At 42.9% G+C, this 23,243-nt stretch overlaps 1 protein-coding gene across 12 annotated transcripts in view; it reads left to right on the forward strand.

Annotated features, from left to right (window-relative positions):
• Positions 1 to 23,243, forward strand: part of EPB41 (erythrocyte membrane protein band 4.1) — a 187,997-nt gene that overhangs the window by 47,687 nt on the left and 117,067 nt on the right. For 11 of the 12 annotated variants that reach the window (XM_088460013.1, XM_088460014.1, XM_088460016.1 and 8 more), the window contains exons 2-5: positions 5,953 to 6,409; positions 7,399 to 7,599; positions 17,756 to 17,860; positions 18,564 to 18,606. In XM_088460013.1, the coding sequence (XP_088316139.1) occupies positions 5,960 to 6,409; positions 7,399 to 7,599; positions 17,756 to 17,860; positions 18,564 to 18,606 (799 nt within the window). In that variant the 5' untranslated portion in view covers positions 5,953 to 5,959. Of the gene's footprint in view, positions 1 to 5,952; positions 6,410 to 7,398; positions 7,600 to 17,755; positions 17,861 to 18,563; positions 18,607 to 23,243 lie in introns of those variants that run through there. The other variant, XM_088460017.1, reaches the window with a different exon arrangement.

The raw sequence follows: 23,243 nt of genomic DNA on the forward strand, positions 1-23,243 counted from the left end.
CTACACACAATACCTCATAATGGCAACGTGTAAACTGTTTATTTTAATTCAATTTCCAAAAATCTAAAAAAAAAAAACTAAGAAATCACATGTACATAAGTATTCACAGCCTTTGCTCAATACTTTGTTGATGCACCTTTGGCAGCAATTACAGCCTCAAGTCTTTTTGAATATGATGCCACAAGCTTGGCACACCTATCTTTGGGCAGTTTCGCCCATTCCTCTTTGCAGCACCTCTCAAGCTCCATCAGGTTGGATGGGAAGTGTCGGTGCACAGCCATTTTCAGATCTCTCCAGAGATGTTCAAATCGGATTCAAGTCTGGGCTCTGGCTGGCCCACTCAAGGACATTCACAGAGTTGTCCTGAAGCCACTCCTTTGATATCTTGGCTGTGTGCTTAGGGTCCTGCTGAAAGATGAACCGACGCCCCAGTCTGAGGTCAAGAGCACTCTGGAGCAGGTTTTCATCCAGGATGTCTCTGTACATTGCTGCATTCATCTTTCCCTCTATCCTGACTAGTCTCCCAGTTCCTGCTGCTGAAAAACATCCCCACAGCATGATGCTGCCACCAGTATGCTTCACTGTAGGGATGGTATTGGCCTGGTGATGAGCGGTGCCTGGTTTCCTCCAAACATAACGCCTGGCATTGACGCCAAAGAGTTCAATCTTTGTCTCATCAGACCAGAGAATTTTGTTTCTCATGGTCTGAGAGTCCTTCAGGTGCATTTTGGCAAACTCCAGGCGGGCTGCCATGTGCTTCTTACTAAGGAGTGGCTTCCGTCTGGCCGCTCTACCATACAGGCCTGATTGTTGGATTGCTGCAGAGATGGTTGTCCTTCTGGAAGGTTCTCCTCTCTCCACAGAGGAATGCTGTAGCTCTGACAATATGACCATCGGGTTCTTGGTCACCTCCCTGACTAGGGCCCTTCTCCCCCGATCGCTCAGTTTAGATATAAACGTCATAGCAGAGTTTTGTGGCTGCTTACAAATAAAGGATGATGTATGAATGTACTGTTCTCTGCACTGCTCGGAGTCAAATAGACCTGTATATTCTTAGAGCAGGCCTGGTGGTTGTATCTATGACATAGTAATTCAGATTTATAAACCAAGTCTACTACAATGGTCAGAGTGTGGGTGTATTTGTGTTTGATTGTTCCTATTGTCAGTGTATGTGAGCAAATACTGTGATTTATATATTGTACACAACAGATCAATAATATATTTAGAATGGTGGAAATTTAACATACCACTAACTGATGGCTACCTGGCAATATCGGTCTACGATACAGTTTTGCAGATTCAAATCAAAACAATACGCACATGTTAATTCTACAGTGCACAACCTGGGTGAATTGCATGAAAAAGTGGGAAAATACTCCTGAACCCAAAAAAGTAGCAAGAATTGTATAGAAGGCTGTTAATGGCCATAAACAAAGAACAGGTTGAGTCTCCCATATCCAAATATTCTGAAATACGGAATTATTTTGGCATGACTGAGATAATGAAACCTTTGATTTTTGATGGTTCAATGTACACAAACTTTGTCTAAGGCATAAATTATTAAACATATTGTATAAAATTACCTTCAGGCTGTGTGTGTATAAGGTGTATATGATTATGAACATAAATTTAATTTAATTTCTGTACACAAACTTTGCTTGAGCCACAAAATTATTGAAAATCTTGTATACAATTACCTGCAGGCTGTGTGTAAAAGGTGTATATAACACATAAATGCATTATGTGTGTATATTTTGTCCCATTCCCAAGATATTTCTTTATGATATAATATGATATGCAAATATCCAAAATACCCCTGGTCCCAAGCATTTTGGATATGGGAGACTCAAACTGTATGTTCTTGAAATGGTGTAATATAGTTGATATTTACATTTTTTATTAATGGTGAAAAAATTATAGCCAGTAAGTGTATTTCAGCAATTGGGGTACAATAAAAGGTCTCTATAGTGATTTTAAAATATGCATATACAAGTTTGGGAAAACTTGGTAAATACACTTGTAACTCCCATCTGCAAGCTTAAACCCTGATTTTCCATTAATAAAACACCTCCACATGTATGTTCTTATAATCTAACCAATTTTTCTGCTTTTTTTTTGAGAAAATTGTATAAAAAATGGCATGTCTTTATTGGCCATATTATCTTATTTAGAATAATTTATTATTAATTGGGACGAGTGACCCAGAGATGCAACACATGTCCTCACAATTGTGCCTTAAAATACTCTGGAGATGCAAACTAAAAGCTGGGATTTCTCCCATTGAGACCCGTGTAAATTGACTGCCGATCATTAATTGAATAGCAAAAAGTCGTAGCCAGCAGCTTTTAACCCATGTTATTAGCTTGATGACCAGTTGCGTGGTTTTTCTAGCTCTCAATATCCGGGTGAAGTGTGGGGAAATCATCCTATACCCCAAAATAGTACAAACTAACATAGGATAATTGTATAAAAGGTTATCAGTGTCCATTTATATTTGGAGCTCTAAAAAGGTGTCAAATGGCTAATTTTTACTAACAGTGAAAACATTATAGAAAGCAATTGTTTTTCAGCAATTTAAAAGCTGTAGATAATTTTGGGGAGCATTAAAACTGTCTGTAAGGTGATTTTTGTATCATTTTAAGCCAGTTTGAAAAATGTGTCAGAAAAACAAATATAATACATCACCCCTTTATACCTGTCCCACATTATTTAAACCATTTTCTGCTTTTTGTGGAATATCACCTCAAAAATGACATAATTATTGGCCAAAGTATGCTAATTAAAAACCTCCTTATTAATCATTAGGGGGGATGATCTACGGGTTTTAAACCAAGTCTCAAAATTTTTACTTTAAAATAGGGATTTTTCTCTACTTTTCACCAGATCAGGTGCTACGAACAAAAAGCCATGTTAATTTCTATGTTAATGTGGTTGTCTAATAGAATAGCCATGTTAACCGGCAAAAAAAAGTAATGTGGTCCTTACAGCCATGGCCAAAAGTTTTGAGAATGACACAAGTATTGGTTTTCACAAAGTTTGCTGCTTCAGTGTTTTTAGACCTTTTTGTCAGATGTTACTATGGTATACTGAAGTAAAATTACAAGCATTTCATAAGTGTCAAAGGCTTTTATTGACAATTACATAATGTTTATGAAAGAGTCAATATTTGCTGTGTTGACCCTTCTTTTTCAAGGGTTCTGCAATTCGTCCTGGCATGCTGTCAATAAACTGCTGGGCCACATACTGACTGATGGCCGCCCATTGTTGCCTAATCAATGCTTGGAGTTTGTCAGAATGTGTGGGTTTTTGTTTGGTTGTCCACCCGCCTCTTGAGGATTGACCACAAGTTCTCAATGGGATTAAGGTCTGGGGAATTTCCGGCCATAGACCCAAAAATTCAATGTTTTGTTCCCCGAGCCACTTAGTTATCACTTTTGCCTTATGGCAAGGTGCTCCATCATGTTGGAAAAGGCATTGTTCATCACAAAACTGTTCTTGGATGGTTGGGAGAATTTGCTCTTGGAGAATGTTATGGTAACATTCTTTATTCATGGCTGTGTTCTTAGGCAAAAATGTGAGTGAGTCCACTCCCTTGGCTGAGAAGCAACCCCACACATGAATAATCTCAGGATGCTTTACTGTCAACATAATAAAATGTTGACCTAATGTCCCTGGTGGCACAGTGGCATCTCCAGTGGTGTCTTCCGGATCCCAGTGGTCATGGGACGAGTTCAGACAGACGTCTAACAAGCAGCAGTTCCAGGGATCTTCCCTATCCCTAACTCCCAGGTCGATATGTTGATCCATGTCAACATTATGAATGTTGACATGGTAAACATAGACAGTGTGACCGGATACTGTCACTGGCATATTGCATCTACAACTCTGAACCAGCAAACCCCTGGAATGCAACTAAATCAATGGCTCAAGTGAAGTATCCAATCCATTGTATTGGAAGCATGTGTTTACTCATAAGAAATAAGTGGTACTGCGTTCTAATATTTTAAATCCAATGGTAATGGGACTATTGACTCTTATTTAAACAATTTTGAATGATCTGGACAAGCATTAAACATGTGTTTTGTGGGTATGGCAGTGCCAACAAGCAGTAATATTGTTATTAAACCGGGGCAGTGTGCTCCCCAGAATTTTTTTCCAGCCGGGTGGCATCCAAAAGTAGCCGGGTGGGGGCACTCGCAATTATGCGCGCGCTGGGAAAAGGGGTATCTCCCTTACCAATTCAGCCTGACAGGTCTCAGGCTGCTCCCCCACTGGCTCTCAGTCAAAATTGCCCATTATACAGTGCCCCCTGTAGTTTTCCCCTTTATGCACTGCCCCCTGTAGTTTAATTGTGCCCTTATGCATTGCCTCCTGGCTGAAGTAGTGACCCTATGTAGTGCCCCCAGACTGGTCCCTTATGTAGTGCCCCCAGGCTTAAATAGTGTCCCTTATGCAGTGTCCCCAGGCTGGCCCCTTATGCAGTGCCCCCAGGCTTAAATAGTGTCCCTTATGCAGTGCCCCCAGGTTTAATAGTGTTCCTTATGCAGTGCCCCCAGGCTGGCCCCTTATGCATTTCCCCCAGGTTTAATAGTGTCCCTTATGCAGTGCCCCCAGACTTAAATAGTGCCCCCAGACTGGTCTGGCCCCAGCCCAGCACTTACCTTTACTTGCTGGCCACTGCCTCGCGCTGACTGGATCTAACCAGATCCAGCAGGCACGCGGGGCAAGCTCTTCAAGTCACGGGTGACGTCATGACGTCACCCGCGCAGTGCATCACTGGAAACGCTGGCCTCTGAAGCGATCGAAGGCTTCTTTAGCCTCCGGTCACTTGAGAGGCCAGCGTTCCACAGCGAGGGTCGGCGGGGAAAAGTACCGGGCGGCAGGCTGTTTCTGCCGGGCGATGCGCCCGCAGAAAACAGCCTGGGGAGAACACTGAGGGGTATTATTGGAACCCGTTGCGTCCACCATTTGAGCTTTTGCAGAGTTGCCTGCTCTACTATTACACTCAGTGTAGAAAGAAATACCTCTGCTGACCACCCCATCTACAGGTACAGATACCAGCTGACCACCTCATGTCAAACATGTTCATGGATGTAATGCAGCATTATTGGCATTTCAATGTCCATTGTTCATGTTGACTTGTCATTCGTGTAGAAATGATGAATGTCGACATTATGACTCACTGTCTACATAGCATAACACACCCCAAGTGATTGTATTGTATATTTATCCTGTTTTAAGCAACTATTTTTAATAATTTACTTGTAGAGTTTAGCTTTGCTTTTCTATCATCTATATGCATTGTATTCCTGACACGTGAGAATAGTCAGCTCTTTGCTGGTAAGTTGGATGAGGAGGAAGATGATAGTTTATGAGGGATACAAAACTTGTATCTATTGGTTTTATAAACTCTTATTTATGCATGTTTGTTTCTTGAATTTGTTCGTAAAAATATATATATTTGAGGACCCTTATGGGGCCTATCCATTACCCGACTTTGTGAACAATCCGACCAAAACCAGGAGGTTTTGGTCGCGTTGTTCACAAAGTCGGGTAATGGAAGGCTGGCTGGCAAGGACCAGCGATGCACGTGCACGCTGGGTCCTTGTCGTCCCCGACTGTCTACTGAATATGTTGGTCAACCTGATGATGCTCGTCAGGTTCGGCATGTTCAGAGATAGGAGGTCGGGCTCCTTCACTGAATGCCGTTCAGTGCGGGCACTGCAACTCGGTGACCTGAAGGTCTGAACGCTAGACGTTCAGACTTTCAGGTCGCCTAATGGATAGGCACCTTTAGTTTTTTGTTTTATAAACACATTGTTTTTCAAGTTTAGTGTTCATTTGCTGTTTTTATGTCTGATTTTAAGTACTTTTGAATCAGCTATTCATTCAGTCAGCTAAGGCCCTTTAGTAGGTTTTATCTCATAATATTTTACTCTCAATATGTTACAGTGGCACAATGACAACAGAGAAGAGTTTAGTGGCTGAGGCAGAAAGTCCTCCTCAAGACCAAAAGCAAGAAGGGAAGGAGCAGGAAGAGGCAGCAAGTAAATCTATTCCTGAGGAATTCAACACAGGAGAAAAACAGGATACTGTGCAAACACAAGGTTCTCCTTCCACAGCTTCACCAAGTACCCACAAAAACAAGGAACGGAATTCAGAAGGCAAAGGCTTGTCACGACTGTTCTCGTCCTTTCTGAAAAGGCCGAAATCTCAGGTGACCGAAGAAGGAAACGACGTTCAGTTGCCAACAGAGAAAGGAGACGTAGATCAAAAGGAAGTTGATGAAGGTCTGGGAGAGCAGCTGGAAGATGAAGTTTTTCTGAAGGCTCCTATTGCAGCTCCAGAACCTGAACTTAGAACTGACCCTTCTCTAGATCTCCATTCTCTCAGCAGTGCGGAAACCCAGGTAAGGAGCAGTATGGGCAGCCAGTGTTTGTGCTTAGTATGAAAAAAAACAGCACTGATTAAAGTACAGTTATTAAATAGTTCCGAAAAATGGTCAGAGTTATGAAGAAAAAAGCATGTAATATTTCTTCTTAAACAAGGCCTGTTATAGGTTTTATAGCCGTGCAAGCTATAGATTTACTAAAACTTCTAAAATTGACAAGTGACAGTGTTCCCCATAACAACCAATCAGATTGTAACTATCATTTCTCTATTGCATCCTAGACTATGATTGGTTGCTATGAGCAAAACCCCCACTTTTCACTTTCAGAAGCTTTAGTAAATCTACCCCTCAGAGTGCGCTCCCAGTCTTTTAATAAATGTACATTGTCTTTTCTTATTGCCTAAACCAAATGATCTGCGACTGTTTAACACAGAATTTAAACAGGAATCTATGTGGAAGGCTATGTGAACACAGGAGGGAATTGAATTCGCTAATTTCCTTCGCCGGCTAATTCAATAAGCGTGCCCCACTCGTTAAACTGAAGCTGCGAGGTAAAGCACACCTCTATGGTTTACCGCGCAGGGTAAACCCATTGATTCCACATTTTACAATCAATGGGTTAGCGCATGTTAACCCCTGGTATACTGCACTGAGAAAATGCTATTTTATTGAATAGCATTTCCTCGTGCTGCGCGATCCATTAGCTATGGGGCATATCCCACAGCTAATTGAATTTTTCCCCACAGTGTCCAATAAAACATACAGAAAAAGGAGGCAGAAATATGGCTTCTACCTTACTATTGAGATGAAGACTGTCTTTCGACTAGAGGTACAGCATAGCATTATCACACTCGCTATCCTGTCACAATGACAATGTAATGGAAAAAAGCTTAGGGTGGTTATATATTTATAAGTTAAAGTATGGTCTTTGTATGACCCATAATCCTTTTGAAAATTATATTGCTTAAGTAGTAGTACCATATATAAATTCTGGTGATTATTTTCAGCCTGCTCAGGAGGACAGAAAAGACGATCAAGAACCAGAAGCTGATCTTGAGGAAGGAGAGGAATCTGTTAAGGCCAGCAAGGAACAAAGGCTAAAGAAAACTGAAGAAGTGAAGAGTCCACAGAAAGTGGCCAGGAGATCTCCCAACATGCACTGCAGGGTTTCCCTTCTTGATGACACTGTGTATGAGTGTCAGTTGGAGGTAAGGAGTCTTGAAAGTGGCATTTGCGGTGGGTATTGTTTAGTAAGCTTTGTGATCCTTGTGTTATAGTACTTTTAAGTATTTAAATAAATGATTTGAATTTTTTTTCAGCTTTTCTTGGTATCTGTTATAAGGTAAAACTTTTACACAAAATCTTTACATAATATGGTTATCTTGCCCTGTTCTATTCTACACATTGGTTCTATACAGCTGGCTGCACAAATGTCTGATCTGTGAGGATTATTCATGGTTACAGTTTTTAGAAGATTGGACCACAAGTTAAGTCATTTTCATAGTTGACGGTCTGCATGGTACAGTTTTTATTATTATTTATTATTATTATTATTATTATTATTATTGCTTTAAATTCTTGTATTTTAGCATAAATATTCTTGCCACCACATCTGCCCCAGCCAGTGACCGCTTTTTAAATGCAGCTGTCATTAATAGGTGGACAATAGTTTCATCCACTTGCTTCATGTTAGGCTCAAGGTATATTTGCAACCTCGATAATGTAGATGGAGGAGCTCAGAATATGTAGATGTTGGTATCCGGTGATGATATAATACTGGTTGTAGTAACAATTTTCAGCAGGATGAGCCCCAATAAACAGTTTCCCCTGCAAGCTTTCCAGGACCTTCTGTAATGTCAACCAAAGCATCTTCAGGTCTTCTTATGGTATGATGTGCTCAGTCCACCCTCACATTTACATTTGCTTCTGACAGGGCAATTGCAGTCTGATAATTGGATTGGTTATCCTGTCTGTGTGTATGAGTGACTCGCAGCATCCTGCTCTGATAGCCCTCATATCTAGCGTTCCCGGTAGAATGTTTTAGCAGGGCGCCGCCCCGTGCCCGATTTATAAAGTGCAGAATGCAACCTGCCCCTCTTGGCGCAGCGGCCGGCATCTATTCACTAAGACAGGAGCGCTTGGGAGCAGCCTGGCTTGTCCGATAGTGCAGGCATGCCCCCAGAAGTTACGAAAAGTGTGAGCGTCTTAAAGACATTCCCCTTTTCTTATGGCTATACCCCCTTCCTAGACGCCCAGTCCGGCACCAGACCTAGAATGAACACTAATATCTAAACATTTCTGATGTCCAAATGATTTGATTTTGTTTTTCCATGTAGAAGCTGACATCCTTTTACATTTGACAACAGCTGTCTATCCATTACTAATCTGTTAATTATTTTTTTACGTTCTAGTTTTTTGTGCTGTTATATTTAGGTCCTGTGGCTATTTGCATCTTCTTACAACTTATTGTTCAATTAATTATTTTAGTTTCCAAGAAGGTGGAAAATTAGTGGTTAAATAAAAATGCATGCTATTTAGCCCCAAATGTCCTCTGGCAATCCAGCTGCTACCCTTTAGGCAGATGGAACAGGCAGGTGTTTACTTTCAGTATTAAAATCAGAATTGAAATTAAATTTTTTTTCTCCTTATGGCAAAATGCTGATTTGCGTCTGTTCTAAAATAAGAACTGTATGTTTTGATCAAAACAAGAGAAAATTTGTTTGTGCAAGATGTCTGTACATAATGTCATTTTACTTTTAGGGAAGTTTTATTTTATCTGGACAACATTTTTGCTATCTCAATGCAAGCTTTATAACGTTATCTATTTGTGCCCATGTGTGAACTGTCACGTTTCAGTGAAATGGCACAGATGGGTTAATCACTGTATAATGCCAGTTTCATCAAGGTTTTGTTGGGTGTCGTTGACTCCCTGCTGCTGTCTGTTGTATTTATTGAGAGACAGCTCTTATTAAATGTTGTGATGTCTGCCTTTTTTCACACTTAAATACAAATATGCTCAGAAATGTCCTTATGTTAGAGAAAATATATCACCTTCAATGTTTTAATGTCTCTTCCGAAATTAAACAGTAGAATTTGTATTCTTCCTTAACTAGGATATGAAATATATTAGTTTATGATTTTAAAATAAAAAATATATCTGGTCACTTGTATAAACTTTTGATGCACGGTGTCTAGAAAATTCCTCACAGATGGTACATTTGTGCATTCAGGAAATCTGTATTACTTTTCTCTTTTGGTATATAAGTATCTAACAATTGAATACCAGAACACAATGGGTTATGTCAGAGGTTCCCAAACTTTTTTGAATCATGGCGCCCTTGAGTATCAGCATTGTTGTCACGGCACCCCTAAGCCAAAAGTCTGTTATTAAGAAATTCTGAAAAAAATTAATAAAGTAGTAAATTGTGCATTACCTGTCATCCTTAGGTTCGGATATGTGGTGGGTGGCAGGTTTGAGCTTCTGTTTGTCCACATATTTACATTACATTGATCATAAATAATTTGATTTGGTGCTGGACCACCAACCTGAGGCACCCCTGCAAATGTCCTGAGGCACCCCAGTGCCACAGCGCACGGTTTGGGAACCACTGGGTTATGTGGTTATGGTGATTTCGTAACATGCTTTCAGTCTTTCCTCACTGCATTAAATAATAGCAGCTAGGTTTATTCTTTTGTCACCTAAGTGTACTCATGTTGTGTGCAACTCTCACTGCTTGTTATAAGTGAATTTAGAGGATTGTGGGACTGAATGCTTGTGTTGTTGGTGCACACATTAGTGGCAAAAGGGTTTCACAGTTAATTATCATTGATGTAAAGTTCATCATTGCTACCGTACTTCTGAATAAACAGTAATGTGCATATTTTTAATATTCTTTGTTGTGATCATTTCTTGCCCCCGCTATGCAAACCCACTTAAGTCGGGAGAAATAGTTTACTGTGACTGCTCAAACCTGAGGAGAGTGTGAGCAGAAATCTGCTAGTTGTGGGTTTGCAGCGCGGGCAATTGAATAGCTTTTGGCACTCATCACAGGAGCTTAACAAACTCGTGCTGAATTGAATTCCCCCTACAAGCATTATATTATGCTGCACAACCCATTTACAAATTTTATAGTTTGATTCAATATGGTGTTAAGAAGGGCCTAGTTGTGTATAAAGTAGAGGTTGATGGAGAGTAGAATGAGGCCATTTTAAAATGTCTATATGGGATATGATAATGTCCAGTTGGTTATTTCCCTCAACCTGAAGGAATCACTTGACCATCATTTATTTACCATCACCCCCCAGACCCAGTGGAGTTTGATAATACTTATCAACATCTGAATTTAATCTTTCGGCACCAAACGAGACAGGTTGAAAATGTTGTCAGACTATGATCTGGCTGTGTCTGCAGTATTTGTTTGACTACACTTATGCCCCATAGGAGACAGCAGAAAAATCGGACCTAAATACGCCCACATATGAGCACATGCAGGCTTTATTTAGGTTGATCAGTAGTAAACTGCATTTGAGTTGTGAATTATCTGTACAGAACATGTGATATGGTGTGTGCTTTTTTTAATTTGTTATCCTGTTGTTTCTATATGAGTAAGAAACTGGGGAAGATTAATGCTGCTAATTCATTGTAGGTTTTCCCTTGATCTCCCCGGCAGCTCCCTGGCAGTCCCGGCCGCACGATTTGGTGCTTTTTTCACACACGGTCTGCATACGATTAAGATAGATAATATGGGCTGCACATCTGATCATAGGATACGATAGAACAGCGGCGGGAGCCCACATCAGATCGTATCCTACCTAAATACTACACGATTTCGACACAATTCATCTTACGACTCATCTAAAATCCGGCATTCGGCCTGAAATCGTACTACTGTATGGCCAGCATATGACTTGTTGTCTGGCAAAGTCCTGAGATAAATAAGAGCTCCTTATGACTTAATTTGTAAAATGTCAGTCTTAGGCCATTAAATTCAGAGATTAAATTTACTTCCTTTGTAACATACAAAATATATATGTTTAATATGATGCATATACATTTTATCACCCTGCTTTCTCCTTCGTCCACTAGGGGACACTGGAGGCTTCAAGACAGTGGGGTATAGACAGGTGCTAAGTGGGAGCTGGCACTTTAAATTTTAGAAGTGTGACTAGCTCCTCCCCCATTATATTCCCCTACAAGCCCAGTCTTAGGTTGTGCCCAAGGGCAGCTGGTAGTGGTTTTACACTTCTCCTCAGGGTCTTTGATTAAATTAGTAAGAGCGCTGCTGTGCTGAAATAAAGAAATATGAGGAACAGACAGGCAGCTGCTGCACTGCCTATCTGCATTGTTGGAGCTGCCGGGGGGATTCGCTCGTAACTGCTCGCAGTTCGCTTGGGGTCACCGACTACAGAGACACTGACTCTTGTAGGGGTTTCCGCATGCCGCTGCTTGCAGCACGCATAGAGGTCCTCAATTAGTCACACCAGCAACAGAGGCAGCGGTGTGAGTATTCCCTGCCTCCCCCGACTTGCGGGGTACCCAGGCTAAAATAATAGGCAGTATTTTCAGCAGCAGGCTGCTCCGAGTAGCGGGGCAGCCAAGCGGCATATACTCTGTGTGAGGTCTCCCTCACACAGCGTGCTTATAGAAGTTAAGCGTCATAGCGGTTTTGCGGAGCCTAGCTCCAGAGTCCTGCTCCTTCCTCCCAGCGGCCTCAGCGCTTCTCTGGAAGTGTGTTGGCGGCCATTACACAGAGGGACACTGACTGCTGCATTAAGGTAAAGCTGCTGCATGAAACTGTTAGCCTGACCTAGACTGTAAGTATACAGTGGGGTTTAAGCTGGTCATGAGAGCATTTAAGGCAGATAGTGACTACTTTTACTTATCAGTGGTTTCTTCTATGCCTAGCGTTTTTTAACACTGCTAGGAGCGCTATTAGGGCAAGTGTGGCTCTCTGCATCTCAGTTTCTACCTTTGACCTTTTTCACTACACTTTACTGTTGTTTGTGTGGGGTCTGTATGCATCATGGCTGGAAGGGGCTCTAAGGCGTCTCAAAAGTCATTTACCTGCACAAAGTGTGCTGAAAAGTTTACACAGGTTCAGACATCTAACTCCTTAGTGTGTGACAATTGTGATCCTGAACAACAATCTTCAGGGATGTCCGATTTGCTGTCTTGGACGGAGCAGTTTACATCTGTTATGTCCCATCTCTCTGCTGAGCTGGAGGCTTCTCGGAAAGAGAGAGGGGCTTCCAGGTCAGCTGCTCTAGAGGAACCAGCATGGGCGCGGTCCTTAGATAAATCTATGGATGGGATTACAAAAGCCATGGCTCCTTCCCATGCCACGGCAATGGGATCCTCTCCACAGGTCTCAAAAAAGAGTCTGTTGCCCTCAGTCCTCCAATCGGAGGAGGAGGATATTCTAGTTTTAGAGGAGGGTGAATATGCTCCAGATTCGCCTGAAGAGCTCCAGGAGGAGCCTGAGCCGGTGTCCGATGGGATAGAGGCTTTAATTTCTGCAATCCGCCAGGGTCCTGCACGACAGCCTTTCTTTTTAAAGAAACAAAGACAAGCTATTGCATTTCCAATTTCCGAAGAGCTGGATTCTCTTCTAATTTCAGCTTGGGAACATCCGGATAAAAAATTTCAGATGTCCCGGCAGTTACCCTTTATCCTTTTCCTGCAGATGGCAGAAAATCTTGTGAGACTTCTCCTACAGTAGATCCGTTGGTGCCGCGTCTGTCTAAGAAGGCTACGCTACCGGTTCCTGGGGCCACTTCTTTGAAGGAGACATCGGACAAGAGATTAGAGAATACTCTCAAGTCCATTTATACAGCTGCAGGTGTGACTCTGCATCCTGCAATTGTAAGCTACTGGACTAACAAAGCAATTGAGCTTTGGATAAGACAATTGGTTGACGGGATGAGAGATCAGCTGTCAGTGAAGGAGCTTATTCTATTAGCAGAGCATATAGGTGAAGCTGCGGCTTACCTTGGAGAGGCGTCCAAAGACATTTGCAATATCTCCTCCAGGACTTAAACAATGGCAGGCGTGTGCAGAATCAAAGAAAGCTGTGGAAGCACTACCATTCACGGGAAGTGTATTATTTGGAGTGGAACTAGATAAATGGATTTTCCCAGGCTGCTGGGGGTAAATCCACTTATCTTCCATCTGTGGCTCCATCCCCTAGAAAATCTTACTTGGGACCCTCGTCTCGGTCCTTTCGTGCCCCGGGACGTTCCCGTGGTCGCTTCAGAGGACCATCTCTAGCATGTGGAGGACCATCAACTTTCCGTGGTTCCAGAGGACGTGGCAGAGCCGCAACTACATCTACTCAACAGGAGGTTAAGTCCACAACCAAGCCTAGTGCATGACGGGCTTCCCTCTCACCTGGGGGACCCCAGAGTGGGAGCGCATCTTCGGGACTTCAGATGCTTGGGTCTGGGATCTCATCACTCTGGGATACAAGCTCGATTTTCAGTTTCAACCTCCACCTTTGTTTTTTACCACGGGTTTACCAGTTTCCAATGACAGGAGTGTCGTATTACGTGAAGCAATAGACAAGGTTCTATCCGCGAGAGTGGTGGTCCACGTTCCCAGGAATCAGACCGGAAAGGGTTTCTACTACAGTCTCTTCGTGGTTCCGAAGCCGGACGGCTCGTTCAGACCTATTCTGAACTTGAAGGATCTCAGGACCTCATTCAGAGGCGGTCGTTAGATGCAAGCGGTCGCTCTGAATCAGAGCGGCCGCTTGCATACTGAACAGCTGCTTCCTTGTCGATCGTTAAGCTGTGGGTTAACACCCACAGCTCTAACGACCGACATGGGTGATGGTCGCGATGGTCAAGACTATCGCAACCATCGGGGCTTACGACCAGACCCTAGGGTAGGGTCTGGGCACTCGTAAGCCCCAGGAAGCTTCCTGCTCTGTTCAAGCAGGAAGTTCCCCACTGACATCAGCAGTGATGTCAAGGGGGCCGCCCCCAAACGACAAGCGTTCCGACTGGAACGCCTCAGTTTGTCTGGGCACGCCCCCGGCCCACCCAGCAAGCGGGGCGAGCTGTCACTCAACATCGACAGCTCGCCCCGTCTGCTACGAGACCCCTAACGATGGAGCGCCCGTCATTAGCCGGGTCTCGTGCATGCGCACGACGGAGCCGGCTCCGTCGCGCGCATGCGCTGTAGGGCAACATCGAGTCGGTTGTGAGCGCTCAGTGCTCACGACCGACTCTGAATGAGCTCCTCAATCTCTACCTGAGGATTTTCAAGTTCAAGATGGAGTCCCTTCAGTCGGTGATTGCGGGCCTGGAGGAAGACTAATTCATGGTATCTATAGATATCAAGGATGCCTACCTTCACATCCCTATCTGGCCGCCTCACCAGGCGTTTCTGAGATTCGCAGTTCGGAACTCACATTTCTGGTTTCAGGGCTTACCCTTTGGCTTATCATCAGCCCCCAGGGTATTCACGAAGGTCATGGCTGTGATGATGAGTCTTCTTCGTAAACAAGGGATAGCAATGATCCCTTACCTGGACGATCTCCTGCTGAAGGCTCATTCCAGGGACCAAATACTGCAGAGCATCGCAGTGACTCACAGGCCTCTCATTCGTCATGGGTGTATCCTGAACTTTCCCAAGTCTCATCTGCAGCCGATGCAGAGGCTACAGTTTCTGTGAATGATCAAGGACACATTATGTCAATGGGTGTTCCTCCCTCAGGAAAAGGTAACATCTATTCAGGAGATAGTGAGGAAGGTCCTTCGACATCGTCTGGTATCGTTGCATGTCTGCATTCGACTTTTGGGGAAGCTGGTTGCGGCATTTGACGCCATTCCTTACGGATGTTTTCACTCCAGGACGTTTCAGATAGACCTCCTCTCACAATGGACAGGATCCCATCTTTTCCTTCACCAACGTGTAAGGTTAAGTCCCAGAACTCTGATATCCCTTCTCTGGTGGTTGAACTCAGCACACCTAATGGAGGGAAAGAGATTCGGAATGTGGGATTGGACTGTCTTCACCACAGACGCGCGTCTGAGAGGCTGGGGGGCAGTGATTCGAGAACACCACTTCCAAGGCCGCTGGACATTACAGGAAGCGAGTCTGCCGAAAAACATATTGGAATTAAGGGCAGTGTTCTACGCTCTTCAGACAGCAGATCACCTGTTGTGGGGACGAGCAGAGTCCAGTCGGACAACTCCACGACAGTGGCATACATAAACAGACAAGGCGGCACCATAAGTCGGGCGGTTATGAAAGAAGTAAGCCGAATTCTAATCTGGGCGGAAATGTTTGCGGTGGCAATTTCAGCAATCTTCATTCTGGGCGTCGAAAATTGGGAGGCAGACTACCTCAGCCGGCAGGACGTGCATCCAGGGGAATGGGCACTACATCCTCAGGTTATTGAACTGCTTGTCCAACGGTGGGGTCTTCCGCAGGTCGACCTCATGGCATGCAGACAAAATCATCAACTGCCTCTCTACTACTCTCGGACGAGAGACCCAGCGGCAGTGGCAGTGGACGCACTGTCAACGGCATGGCAGTTCCAATTTGTCTACCTGTTCCCACCATTTCCTCTTGTCTCTCGGATTCTACAACGCATCAAAAGGGAGAGGGCCAAGGTTTTATTAGTGGCTCCGGATTGGCCTTGCAGATCTCGGTATTCCAACCTTCTACTGATCGACGATCCGTGGCTCCTACCTTTGAGAGAAGATCTCTTACTACAGGGTCCTTTATTCTATCCAGACTTAAAGCGGCTACGTTTGATCGCTTAAAGGGGCTACGTTTGATGGCTGTTGAAAGGGCCATCTTAAACATAGAGGGTTCCCATCCAGGGTAATCCCTACTATGTTTCGAGCCCGGAAAGAGTTTACTTCGAAACATTACCAGCGTATTTGGAAGGCTTATGTTTCATGGTGTAAATGGCAAGGGTCACCTCCTACAGAATTCAAACTAGCCAGATTTCTGCTTTTTCTGCAAGCAGGTTTCTCGGCCGGACTGCGTCTGGGTTCTCTGAAAGTTCAAGTCTCGGCTCTATCGGTTTTCTTCCAGAAGAATATGGCCTTGATACCGGAGGTGCAGACTTTTCTGCAAGGTGTTATATGGTTACAACCACCCTTTGTTCCTCCTACGGCTCCATGGGTTTTGGATCTCGTCTTTTCCTTCTTACAGTTTTCTCTGTTCGAAACTTTGGAGTCTGGAGTTAAAATACCTTTCGTGGAAGGTGACACTTCTTCTCGCGCTGGCCTCAGCCAGGACAGTGTTGGAACTGGGAGCTCTATCCTGTCGTCCTCCATACTTAGTATTTCATGCGGATAGAGCGGAACTCCGTACAAGAATGGATTCCTTCCAAAGGTGGTTTCGGCTATCCACATCAACCAACCTATTGTGGTACCGGTTCTTCCACAGGTTCACCTTCTTCAAGATCCTGGGATGATGTTAGGGCTCTTCGGAACTATGTGGAGAGGACTGCAGCCATACGTAAAACAGACACTCTATTTGTTTTGTATGATGCTGCTCGTCCTGGTTGGCCAGCTTTCAAATAGTCGCTGGCCCGCTGGATTCATCTGACCATCAGACAGGCGTATTTGGCTTTATCTAGGGAGCATCCTCCTTCTATTACAGCCCATTCCACTCGCTCAGTGGGTTCCTTGTGGGCGGCTGCTCGCGGGGCTTCCATGGAGTTACTTTGCCGGGCGGCCACTTGGTCTGGCCGGCATACCTTTTATCTGTTTTTATAGATATGACACGTTTGCGGCCTCTGCAGCGCAGTATGGCCGGTCTGTTTTGCAGACTCTCCCGCCCGTGATGGGAGCTCTGAGACGTCACCACTGTCTTGAAGCCTCCAGTGTCCCCTAGTGGATGAAGGAGAAAACAGGATTTTGGTACTTACCGATAAATCCCTTTCTCCAATTCCATAGGGGACACTGGACTCCCACCCTGCGCTGTTCCTTCCTGCCATGGTTGTGGTCATTTTATGTTATGACTGTTGGAGGACTGTTCGATGTCTCTTGTCTCGTGTTAATGTTATTTCAAACTTCCAATTGTTCTGTGTACTTTTTTCGCTTCCTCTTCTTCCGTTTGTTTTTTCCCAGCTCTCCTCAGGCACAGTTTCCTAAGACTGGGCTTGTAGGGGAGTATAGAGGGAGAGGAGCTAGTCACACTTCTAAAATTTAAAGTGCCAGGTCCCACTTAGCACACGTCTATACCCCACTGTCTTGAAGCCTCCAGTGTCCCCTATGGAATCGGAGAAAGGGATTTATCGGTAAGTACCAAAATCCTGTTTTAGTATGCAGTATGTACACAGGTAACATTAACATTGTCTTGCGATTGCAGGTCAATTCACCAGGGGATCTTATTTCTTACAGAAACATGCCAAAGGACAGGAGCTTTTTAAGAAAGTGTGCAGCCACTTGAACATTCTAGAGGAAGACTACTTTTGCCTTGCCATATGGGAGTCCCCAACCACCAAGGTAAGAAAGGGACAAGAGGTAGCAGGGTTTCAAGTTTAGTTATATAGAATTATATCAAGCCTGTGAAGGAGTCGTGCATTTAGACTTTTCTGGTCATTGTGAGGTCCATTCCTGTGTAAACAATGATGCAATGAGCAGCAGTTTTATTGTTAAATAATTATCTGGCGCTGCAGAAAACCAGTGTCCCTTAATTAGCTCCCACCAATACACCCCTTTCAGACTTCATTGTCCACCAGATTAATCTACACAGGATGAGCTTGCGAACGGTTGACCGCACTTCTGCAGCAGGCACAAAGGCCCTCCTGTCTGTATAGTTCTTGCTCTGCATTTCTCGGTAGATATTGTGATGAACCGATAAGGGATTCCTGGCACATCTTGTTTACAGCTACAGATCCGTGAAATGCAGAGAAATATTTTTTAAAGTGTTTTTGTTCATTAAACTAACATCACTAATTCAGCAATTTTAAGTAAGACACAATTTATTTCTTCTGTTTGTGAATGGTGGGAGATGGTGTTTCTGTGTTTTCAATAAATTACACAACACTGGTAAAAAGTATGAAGGCCAGTTAACTATTTATATTTCTAAGTACCAAGCATGTCAACTGGCAGTTAGGCAACAACAACAAGCTTTTTATTATTATTATTATTATTATTATTATTATTATTACATAATTATAGATCATTGCTTTCTCTTCTATTTTAGGTCTGGATCGACCCTCTGAAGGAGATCAAGAAGCAGGTGCATGGTGAGTGCGGATAACTTTGATTGTACTTCTACCTGCCTTACATCCATATTTCTTCTATCACTTGTTTTGAACAATGCCTCCAAGTATATCATATAATAAGAACGTTATGTCTGTCAGTTTGGTCCAAGTTGGTGCAAAAACCGCTGAACCGAGTTTCATATAAACTACATCATCTTGTAGTGGAGACTCCTAGAAATAACTTGTACTTAGTTTCATCTCTATCTGTCAAGTTAAAGCTGAGCAATAACAAAAAAAAATGATATAGGTGCTGCACAATGCGCGCGGCCGTTAAGGGGAGGGGGAGAGGTGCTTTGGGCCCGTGTTCACTTGACTAGGATAGGCTACATAGCAGTGTGTGCACAAGGCACACAGTGACATGGGTGTGAGTGGTGGGTGAAGGCTCTGCTGCCACCAGTCTGTATAGCGCTATTGGTCATGTGGGCCACTCCCGCGACAGGGCCCCTATGCAAAGCAATACAACTAGAACATCTCAAATAAAAATATTATGGCAGAAGTGATCACATTGTGGGCAAAGCCACAGGCAGCAGCTAGTGTGTGTGTATGTGTGTGTGTATATATATATATATATATATATATATATATATATATATATATATATATATATATGGTATATGGGAGATTATAGCGCCAGAGATTAATGAAAACCCTTTCTTCAAAATTGGAACAACCTGTACTATGAAGGTAACCAAGTGTATATTAAGTTAATGTTTAAAACAAAGCACTCCTCAATGGTGTGGGTGTCAGCTCATCAGTAGTAGGATAACAATGGTGATTTGTTAATGATAAAAAAATGTGTGAATAACGAAACTGATATAAAGCGTTCGATGTGCTAATATGTGCAATATTGCAAAAAATAAAAACAATAATAGAAATATACAATTCGTGGGTATGCTTGCAATATAAAGTGCGGACCGTGCATATACGTGCAAATTAAAGCGCAATTCAGTAGCAGTAGCAATATAAATATAAATAACTTAATGCATAAACTGTGAGAATATAAAAAAAGGGGAATTTAATTATAACACAGAAGTACCCTAGGCATATAGGGCAATATACATGTAATACATAATAAAAAATGCCACCAAGAGATGTACAAAAGCGGTTAGCATAAAAAAAGAAGAAATAAAATAATGGAGGAATAAAATAGGAATGGCTTATCTGAATGTATGAAAAAGGTAAGTTCATGGAAGGTGGAACCAGGAGTCTCCAACGTGTTTCATCCAATTAGTAGACTTCTTCATGCTCATAGGAAGGTTGGAACATGCTGCCTGTGCCAAGACAATGAAGTGATAAGTTTTCTACAGAAGCATGGCTGGATTGTCCAATCACAGTATTATTCATGGGTGTGTAAATAATACCTTACAAAACAATGTAACACTGTCAGAAGAAAGGTGTGACAAAATACAGTTACTGGCACATCCACTACAGATCCATCAGAGGACAATAGTAAATAAAGGACTGCAATTGTTGGGAATGTTTTCCTCCACCATAGGGACAGTGTACTGGACAGGATGGGACTTGCGCGATCTTCAGCTAGAATTACTGATCCTGTGGGGTCACAGTCCGCCTTCTCTTATTTGTCACATCAGATTATCAAGAACTATCAAGAAATCTCTCACCTTGTGGAAAAATGCAAAACCAAAGAAACAGGGCTGTAGGCTGGGAAGTTTGCCTTTATGATAGCGCAAGGTACCCTGTCCCGGAAAACAAAAATATGTACAGAAATGTACTGATAGTGAAAGCAGTATGCAAAGCAATTCATTATTTTCGTCAGCACCCAGGGCACAAGATGTTGTGGCTTTCATAAATCATCAGGGAGAATTAAATTAACAATATTTGAAGTAGCAAAGCTGTTTTCCAGGACAAAGAAATCCAAAGTCCCTTGCAGCATCCCCTTTGGCAGACAAGGTGAGTCGACTGACTGACTACCTAAGTCGGAAAGAAGTTGTTCCAGGGAAATGGTCTCTACATCAGAAAGTCCTCCAGCTACTGATATGGCAACCAAATTAGATGCCAAAGTATGCAGATTCCTATCTGGGCAGAAGGAGTGAATGCATTGTTAGTCCCATGACGGTTTTCAACTAGCCTATATCTTCTCCATTCCTCTCATCCCTCACTTGCTATTGAAGATCATATAAAAAAAGAAATGAGTAATCCTTTCATTTTGTCCACAATGTCCATGGTTCTCAATAGCTTGGGAGATGCTTCAGAAGAGACTATGGCATCTGTCGTCATGCAGATTTATTCTGCCATGGTCCAGTCTTTCATCAAAATGAAGCAGCATCTATGTTTAATGAGATGAAAATTGAATGGAAACTGTTTAAAGACACATGAGTATCAGAGTCTGATTAATACACCCTTGCAGGCAAAACACAACTCTTCTATACTCATAGATCATGGAAAAAGTATAATACTAGGTATGAATCTTAGACCAATCCAACCACACCAACTGTGTCCAGAACAGGAAAACTTGTGATGTTAGGTCTACTGTATTGGGCAAATATGTGCGCTGCCAAAGACAGTGTGATGTTAGGTGGCACATGACATAATTGAATTGGCCCCTAAGTTAGTAAAACAAACAAAATAAACTTTCTATTATATTTAGACTGTAATTATAACATCAAAATAACTATGTACTGTTGATTTCACACTGTTCCTTGTCCTTTTAGCTGAATTATCTGTCAGAATAGAACCATGCAACTAACAATGGGATGACCAGAGCATTGATTACTATAGCTTCAGTTGTGGGTAAAACTTGATTAGATTAGTTTTAGTCACTAAGAAAAAGTTTCTGAACTGGATGGCTCCTGATGTTTATTAACCTTTATTTATATGGCACCATCATATTCCACTGCATTTTACATTTATAGACTTTGACAAAATACTTTTATGTAACTGCAATTACTTAGGGTCAATGATTTTACAGCACACTGAACAAGTCATGTTGCCTCTGACAAGCAGTGACCTTGTGTGCCTCTGCTCTTTTGTTCCAAATTGTATTGACTTTTGTTAAAATGTTTGTGAAATTGCCACCATGCTCTTTGTAGACTTGTGAATGTGTCCATATTTAGAAAAAAAAGATTGTTTATCTTCGTAGTTGTGTTCTAATTTTTGGGCTTTGTAATCTGCATGATGCAGCTTAGTGATGAGGAGTGGGAGGGAGTGTATAAACCTCTGTGGAAATGGTGAGCTGAGAGGGAGCGGACAGCACTGATCCCCTTCCAGATGGCCCAACGGCCTCCTGCTTTAAGCCTCTTTAGCTGATCAGCCGTCCGTGTTGTGTTGTTACAAGATGAGTTTGCACCGTAAGCTGGTCTCTTTAAGCTGGTCTGTTTTCCCTTCAGCTCTCCCCCACCCTTTGTTCTGCAATACATGGTGATATTCTACTTTACAGATCAGTTGCCCCACCTTTCCAGTTAAAAATAACCCTTGCTTTGTCTTGTTGATGTAAAGTGTTTTTTTTCTGACATTATTTTCTACTTTGCAGATTATTTGCATTGCATATTACAATAATTAGTTTAATACGTCATAAGTGATGATAATATGTAGTGTTCACTGTAGGATTTGTTTTAGGACAGGGTGTTGATCACCGAGGAGCAGCATGGCCTTGTAATTTTCCCCATTTCCATTACTCTGGGGGTGTGCTCAGTACTCCAGGAGATGCCAGGCTATCCCTGCATTGTGAACTTATGCCGTTTGCATGTGCACGGCATCTATTCACCCGCTGCTTTAGTACTCCCCTCCCTCCGCAGGACACTGCAGCCAACAGGTGGGATAACAAGACTGTCCTGCCGAAAGAGGGACAGTTTAGAGGTATGCTATGAGAGGGCAGGTAGCACTGTATGGCGATATAAATATTGTGCATAAAAGCAAATGAGGTCATATACTGCTGTATTATCCTATGTGTATAGGTCCTGGAGGCTGGAGAGGAGAGAGGTGGCTCTACAGTGATAACGAATGGAGTTAGAGATTACATTATACTATGATTCCTATTACAGTGTGACTGTGTAGAAAAGATGCGTAATGCTGATTCCTGTATACATACAGTACACATAGCTCTTTTCTGTATAGTGAGGCTGAATGGCAAGGTATAGCTCATTATAATGTTATGCGGATACAGTAAGGGAGAGCACAACTTTTGAGAAAGCCTCCAGTGGTAAGAGGCGAAACGCGTCATAGAACCCCAATTATATTGACCCCCTTGATGGTCATAGCATCCTGGATGTCTACAAGTGTAACAGCAGTCATTGGACAATTTACCGCTGTTAGTATATGGATGGTCCTTTCCCCGCTGGCATTACACTGAGCCTGCAGCGATTATATGTACCAGCCTGCTGCTGACGAGCTGGGAGCACACTGTGAGTGCTAATAGCGGCGGCTCACTTGTCACGAACCAGACGCAATACCGCTGTGCAGATGGAACACTTGCTGTGAGTACATACAAGGAGGCCCACTTGCAACAAGCCGGATTTCGGCTAGATTGAATAAACTCAGCCGGTACGAGGTAATTATCTTGGACACAATTTAACAGCCTAATAGCGTGTATACACTGCAAAATAATGTCTCCTTAAAGACTTATATACTAAAACCATACGGAAAGTTGTGGATGCAAATGA

The sequence above is a fragment of the Taudactylus pleione genome, unplaced genomic scaffold (genome assembly GCF_031769625.1).
Source record: "Taudactylus pleione unplaced genomic scaffold, aTauple2 ptg000959l, whole genome shotgun sequence".
Lineage (NCBI taxonomy): Eukaryota > Metazoa > Chordata > Amphibia > Anura > Myobatrachidae > Taudactylus > Taudactylus pleione.